The sequence below is a fragment of the Engystomops pustulosus genome, chromosome 5 (genome assembly GCF_040894005.1).
Source record: "Engystomops pustulosus chromosome 5, aEngPut4.maternal, whole genome shotgun sequence".
Lineage (NCBI taxonomy): Eukaryota > Metazoa > Chordata > Amphibia > Anura > Leptodactylidae > Engystomops > Engystomops pustulosus.
In genome coordinates, this window is record NC_092415.1 from 185,135,073 (window position 1) to 185,142,699 (window position 7,627).

The 7,627-nt window shown below is 36.7% G+C and overlaps 1 protein-coding gene across 1 annotated transcript; it reads right to left on the reverse strand.

The window, feature by feature from the left end:
• Window positions 1–258: 258 nt before the first annotated feature.
• GJD4 (gap junction protein delta 4) lies at window positions 259–5,786 on the reverse strand. Its single transcript, XM_072154846.1, has 2 exons — window positions 5,542–5,786; window positions 259–2,620 (listed from the first exon to the last, which is right to left on the reverse strand). The coding sequence occupies exons 1-2, from the start codon at window positions 5,603–5,605 to the stop codon at window positions 1,575–1,577; spliced, it is 1,110 nt and encodes a 369-aa protein (XP_072010947.1). The 5' UTR covers window positions 5,606–5,786; the 3' UTR covers window positions 259–1,574.
• Between the last annotated feature and the right edge of the window lie 1,841 nt (window positions 5,787–7,627).

The window sequence follows — 7,627 nt, forward strand, 5'->3', positions numbered from 1 at the left end:
AACATAGAGACTGGTAAGGTAATTGGGGGTTCATTTATTTTGTATGTCCAGGAAACCCCTTTAAACTAATAAAAGGTACGTACAGTATGTAATGCAATAAACTGCACAAACAACAAATAATAACAAATAATCTGTTTTATGCATCTCATTTTCTTACAGTCACTCAATAAAATTACAAACTAAAGATAACAAGATAAAGTTTCTTCTGTCCCACAAAATCTTTTTACTAAAATATGAAAACATTTAGAGACAAACTATGAATAAATTGTAAATTATATTATTATACCAAATATTCATAAGACATGGTCGTCTGTAAATCATACTTAATATGCCATACTTAAGCGGAAACTTTCTGGGGGGAGGTCCAAATATGTTTTATATGAATTTTTTTATTCTCAAACTGTAAAAGTCTTAACTATCATAATTGGGGGTCTTAGAAAAAAAACTATTATTTTAGCATCATGTGACCCACATTTTTTAATGCCATTTATGAATCATCATAAATAGCCTATCCTACAGGTTGTTACAGTATTAGTTGAATATATCTTTACTCTTTGTAAAATAAATTTTTTTACGCTTATTGTATATAGTTTTTGTAATTGTATTGTTTTAAAATCTTCAACCTAATATTATTTCATCAGTAGTGGATTATAATGGGGAGGTTTGGGTGGAAGCCTGAGGCCCAATGCTTCTGAGGTCTACTGAGAAGAACCTCCACCCATGAAATCCTCCCATGAAATACTTTCAATATACATGTGCACAAGAGCCATTTCAGAACCTTTGAAGGTCCTCAAAGTTCCTGAAACTGTAGATTGACAGCAGCAGAAGGGACACTTCCGCCATTCCCCAAGAAGCTGATTCTAGTCCATATGTAGGAAGTGATTCCAGACTTGTAGGGGCGATAATATTCATACAGCCCAGGGCCCATGGTAGTCAAAATCCACTCATCTTAATTTTTTTTATTTTTCACACTTTTCCTCAGCACACTAATATGTAATTTGCATATTATTACATTAAACCTGCAACAATTAATACTAATAAAGCATTTAGAAAATACACCGACTACAAATAATTAAAGGGATTGTGCAAAATCCTTGTTCCTTTGTTCAGAGCTTATCTTGCTCTTCACTTATCTTGCACTGTTGTATCGCAAAATATCCATATGTGACTAGTTGCAATCCTAGTCACAAAACCATGACAATTTTTTTTTTCTAATTGTTTACAGGCCTCATAAAAATAATGTATTTGGTTTGCCAGAATGACTTCAAAACCATACAGGACGTGAAAACCATATTAACAATGGGTCAGACATCAGTAAAATTCCCTTTCTCCTCGTACTGCACTAGACCCTTGAATTTGACCAACCTTGCTATGTGCTGATGGTTCTCGACATTGCAATATCATCATAAATTCTAAAGATCGATTTTGGCAAAAAAATTAAGTATAGGGTTACAGGTTCAACTGTGAACTCGTGCAACTGCTCCCCATAGGTTCAACTTGTATCATTTGGTTATTATGCGAGATACAATGAAGTATCAGATGCAACATCTTGAGATATTTCATGTATAGATACATTAGACCCACTCCAATTTTTTGTTTGTTGATCCAGTGTTCTTATCAAGCTGCGATACATCCGCCAGACTGGGATTACTGCATTTTTCCTTCTTCGCCTTTGCTTGCCTGTGGGTAAGCAGATGATGTTCTTTTCCAAATGTATTATTTCCAGTTGATATCGCGTTCACTTGCCAGGGGCAGGTTTTATTGCTGTTAGTATTGATGTTAGACTTGCCCATGTCTTGGCGAGAGCTTTCAGTCTGAAAAGAAGCAGTTTCCCCTTCAAATGAAGGCAAAGAATGGGAGTCACCTTTGATTTGCTCTTCTGCCTTCTCGAGGTTGTGGGAAGAGCAGTTGGGATAGATGACCATCTGGTCTGGAGTCACGGCTAGCTTTGTGTGTGGAGGCGTTTCTGAACAACATCCACCTTTTAGAGAATCATTTTCAAGAAGCAAAAGTTGCTTCTTAATCTTCTCGGAATTACTTCTTCTATGACAAACACAAAGTAGATCCACCAAGTTCAAAATCAGAGAAATGACTCCGGTCCCCCAAATGAAAATCATCATAAGGGACTTCTCTGTAGGTCTTGAGATATAACAGTCAACATTACTGGTGCACGGTGTCTGAGAACAGCTGAATCTACTTGGAACTAAGATCCCAAAAAGAAAGTATTGCCCAACGCCAAACCCAAGTTCTAGTAAAATTTTAAGCACGAGATGAACAAGATAGGGTCCAGAGAAATCAAGTATCTCCATTTGTAGACCCACGCCATGATAGGTGGAGGAGTTACTTTTTCGACAGTTGTCATTTGAAGTTGCCATGTAAGTCATTACCTTGTGGAAGACATGGACGCTGAATAAGGCATAGGGTAAAAATAACATGAGAGTCTGAACAAGCCAGTATCTCATGTGGGACATGGGAGAGAAGATATCATAGCACACATTGGAACAACCTGGCTGTAATGTGTTACAGATGAATCGCTCTTGTTCATCTTGGTAGAGTGGATATCCCGCAAGAACAACCATCGCCATTCTTAAAAGGATCATCAGGGTCAGCCAGATTTTACCTAGAAAACAAAAATAAAATTGGTCAATTCATAGTAAATCTAAATTTTTATGCAAAAGTTCTAACAATAGGGTCACAAGAAAAAAATACCTACACAGCATAGGCAATAGGTGATGTCACAACAAAATTGAACAACCCCTTTATTTCAGGTTGTCTCATCTGTCTCCTCCCAGGCTCTTGCCATTATTGACAATTGTCACTGATGTGGCACCCAAAGTGTAATGTTTTCAATCTATAGCTCTTGATAAAAAGTAAAGGAACCCCAGCATAATAGATAAATGTTGACAAAGCCTGCCAATTTTCGCAAGTCAGACTAGCCCTTTAATGGGTGAAAAGTTCTTCCAACTTTTTATAATGGTAGTTGTTGAATGAAAGAAGGACAAGGTGGTTGACCGCTTCACGATGTAATGGGAGATAATGATAGGTGAAATATCCTCAACGGATATTTGTCTGTGCCCCGTTTTGAATGTTTTTACACCTCTCCGGGTCATTTCATTCACTACAGTAACTGTAAATTAGACAGGAATTTACTTTTCAAATCATTTGATTTGGTGAATAATTTGGTGCCTATGGAGATCTCTGTATTTCCATACTTGCAAATAAAACGGTAACTCTTATACCCGGATACTTGCTATACATTAACCCATTTTCATCTGTATCCTACCTATTTACTTCTAGTTCTATTTAAAACTAGTCTTAGCAAAATAGGATGTAAGAGAATAACACATTTGTGCAGTATCAGACAACACATTGGGGCAGATTTACTTACCCGGTTCTGTTGCGATCCCGCGGTGCATTGTCCGACGAGGATTCAGGTCTGCCGCAATTCACTGAGGTCGTGCGCCCAATTTCCTACATGTGTTGCTTCCGCACTGAGGTCCGCCGGAGTTCACCTTCTTCTTCCTGGTGCATGTGAGTGCTTGATTCCGCAGTTTGTCTGAATCCGTCGGGTTGTCCAACGGCATGCCCCCGATTTCTCTTGCATGCAAGCCGGCGCCGAAGCACCACAACCTGAGCGCGTGCGCCAAAAACCCGGGGCAATTCGGCCGCAAAAAGGAAATATTCGGGAAACCCGACGGAATCGCGGGCCGCAGACCCTTAGTAAACGAGCCCCAATGTTTGTATGCAGTCTGTTCTCATGGCAACACATTGAACTGTAAAGGAGATGTATTTTTTAATCTTAGAGTAATGTATATCATTAGCTATATATCGAAAACAAACTAGATGGGTTAAGAATCACATTCCTGACCATGTGGACTGATCTTGGAAAATATTGCAGAAAAACAATCCTTATGTTTACGATTTTCCTAAATGTAGTCCGTCCATACATATAAGGCTCTTAAAGTATTCCAAGAAAATCAGTCAATTTGAAACAATTCTAATATACAGTATATGGCCCACATAATAATTCAGTGATTAATGGATTATTGTGAAACTTATAAATGTGCTTTTTACCTATGGACCTTTTTATATATTTCCCATTTTCGCACATTTTACATATTCATATATTTGTCTTTTGACATGTTTTATTTTCCAGTCTCTATTTTTACTTGAGAAGGGGACCCTAGAGACCCGAAACGCATTGTATCCAGAGAGAACATAATAAAATTAATTCCTTTTAAGACAACTACTAGAGATGTGCGCCCTCATTTCCTCCCACATTTTTATCACATAATAATTCATGATTTCCAAGGCCATACATATTAGATGTAATTCAAATTCCAAACATGCTATATGCATGTCGATAATTTAATGTAGATTAGATATTTTTATATATATATATTTTATTACATTACTCTATTGTCTATCAAGTCTAATATCTACATTATTAGACTATTTTAACTACCGGTAGTTTTAAAGAAGAAAATGTTATATAATGTTTACCATTCTATCAGAATTTCCAACTTATTTCCTGATATAATTTTAATTATCACCAATACAATGTGAATATATGATTATAAATAAATATAAAGAGAGACAACATAATTGTTGCTGTTTTATGATTAATAATTATATTTCATAAAAATATAAAAAGTAAAAACAATGGTCATCAAAATGTAAACAAATTAATTAATTTATAGACAATAGGTAAACAGCTAGACAGCCATTATACTGCAATTATATAGAGGCAGTCCCCGGGTTACATACAAGATAGGTTCCATAGGTTTGTTCTTAAGTTGAATTTGTATTTAAGTCAAAACTGTATATTTTAGAATTGTAGATCCAGACAAAAAATTTTTTTGCCCCAGTGACAATTGGAGTTTCAAAATTTTTTCCTGTAGTTGGACCAAGGATTATCCATAAAGTATCATTACAGACACCTTACAGCTGATCATTGCAGCCTGGGACTATAGTAACATCCAGAGAGCTTCACCAGAAGTCACAGTGGGCAGAGGGGTCCGACTTTAATTAGGGGTCGTCTTTAAGTTGGGTGTCCTTAAGTATGGGACCCCCTGTATTACACATTTCCAGTTATAGATATCAATATCTGACTAAGTGGCTCCTGAAAAGATGTCAGGTGTGATGTTGGTCTAAAATATGTGAAAATAAATTTTGTTATTAAAACCTTTCTTTAAAAAATCACTCCAGACGAGAATTTTTTTTTTAATGTAAATTTTCACACTATATTATATATACCTTCATCTTCTTTAAAAAAAATAACATAAAAATGATTTTCAATTATTTCACTGATTATTAAATTTAATATTGTTTTTTTAAAATATGACTTGAACCTTCTGAAATGTCATTTGGAAACTGTTTAACTGAAAAACTGCACAAAATAATGTAACTAGAGGCATTGAATTAAAACGTATTAGTCATCACAGGTTTGTATTTGATAACATAAAAGACATTGGTCCCATTTTTAGATTTTTTTAGTAAAGCATTTGTTTTAGAAAAAGGCTGACACATAGAAGTACTCACCGATGACAGTTACATTGTAGTTGAAGGTTATAATCAAATATCCCATCGAGTCGAAATACTCCATCGCCAGTCAGGCTCCCACTTTTTAGCAATAAATCTCAATTTTGAGTTTTTCAAATTATTTTTGATAGATTTTCAAAAAGTTCTTAAGAGTAAAAAAAATTGCTAGTAGACTCCAAGACGGGCAGACGTCACTTGAGCAGCTCGTCCTTGCTCCTCTTACCTCTGTGGTCAGTCTATTCTGACAAATGCTGCGGGACAAAAGAGATCTCGAGTCATCCCAGTCATTGTGGCTATTCTTACCACCCAGGAGCATTCCAGTATGTGAAAATTGCTGAAATATTTGTCGGGGAAAAAAGAGATCACAACATGGAATGACACACGTCTATAAATTCCCATGAGATCCATATCAGACACTTTGCTGAAAGAGCCTTGCTCTTTATGACAGTCACACTTCCCTTTACTGGCGCTGTTTTTTATTTGGGCCATTTTTAATTTAACCACTTAATGACCGTACACGATAGAATTTTTAAGTGCTGTTTGGTAATTTTTTAATTTTGAATTTGTAGGGCTGTTTTATAGATAATTTTTTTTAAGAATTTTTTTAGAATTATTTTAGAATTAGCATCCTTATATACTGGAAAACATTGGAAGCAAATGTTGAAAATAAACCTTTGTGGAATCCCACCGGTGCATGGAAATTGCGTAATTTTCAGAATTCTTCTTTACCAGATTCTATTGGCTAAACTACCCCAAAGACAATTCATTTTGTTGAAGGGATTGGTCCAACAATTTAACTTATAACTATCCACAGGATGAGGGATAAAAAAATGATCAGTGAGGGTCCAACTGGTAGCTCCCATCAAGAACGGGATCACCAGCAATCCGAAGAATGATACCACAGTGCAGTGCATTTGAGCTGAACCTTGCATCATTTTTAGATTCTAGAGATCTGACCCTAAACTAAAGTAAGGATGCGAGGAGGAGGAGATTTATGTGCAGAAAACTTTCAGAGAAGGCATAATGAATTTCCCCCATAGTATTTATTCTAAAAATAATAATAATAATCATAATAATTATTTATTTATATATCGCACACATATTCTGTAGCACTGCACAGAGCTTGCCAAAATCAGTCCCCAATTGGGCTCACAATCTATTCAACCTACCAGTATGTTTTGGAGTGTGGGAGGAAACCGGAGAAACCAGAGGAAACCCACACAAACATACAAACTCTTTGCAGATGTTGACCCTGGGACTTGAACCCAGGTCCCCAGCGCTGCAAGGCTGTAGTGCTAACCACTAACGATTCTTCAGAAACAACCATATGTTGTCCGTAACAGAATCTTCACTTCATGCTGATGAGATCATAAGCTGTAAGAAGACAAAGCTGTTGCATTGTGCTAGTGTGTCACTCATTCCATAAGACATTATTGCAACTACATCTCTCATCCGACTCTTGTATGATAAATTAGAATTTCATGTCCGGACATTTAAGGGGGTTTCATTTTTTTCCAAAAGCCTTTGAGAAGTGTCATTTTCATTTTGGATTACACTGACCAACAAAGCTAACTCTTTCTAGATCCCCATACACATGCATCCTCTGCTCATTTTGTAATAAGATTCCTCTGGTGGTGACTAATCTCCCTGAACAGTAGGATTGGATTTGTTCACGTACATCTGGAATTACTGCTCTGTATAAGTCAAAAGTTGTATGCAGCTTTCTCAAGATCATTTTATATGCCATAATATAGATTCTGTAACAGATGGAACTAAAAGAGCTGTATTAGAATGGCCATATTGGGGATTATTTATCATACGCTGGCACTCAATAGCCCCACTGAGCAGCCGGATATATTCCTACCTGGCGTAGAACTAAAGGAGGCTGGTGAATTTTCAGGTATGAAAATTCGCCAGCTGCAGCAAGTGCGCAGGCACAGGGACGGGAACACTATCCACCAGCGGTGCCCACAGCCAGCAGGCCATGCCCCCTGGCATGCAAGTGGGAAATAATCGCAAGTGTTAGCAATAAGCTAGCATTTGCTATTATTTCTGGGCTCCTATGCCACTCTTATCTTGCAACTTA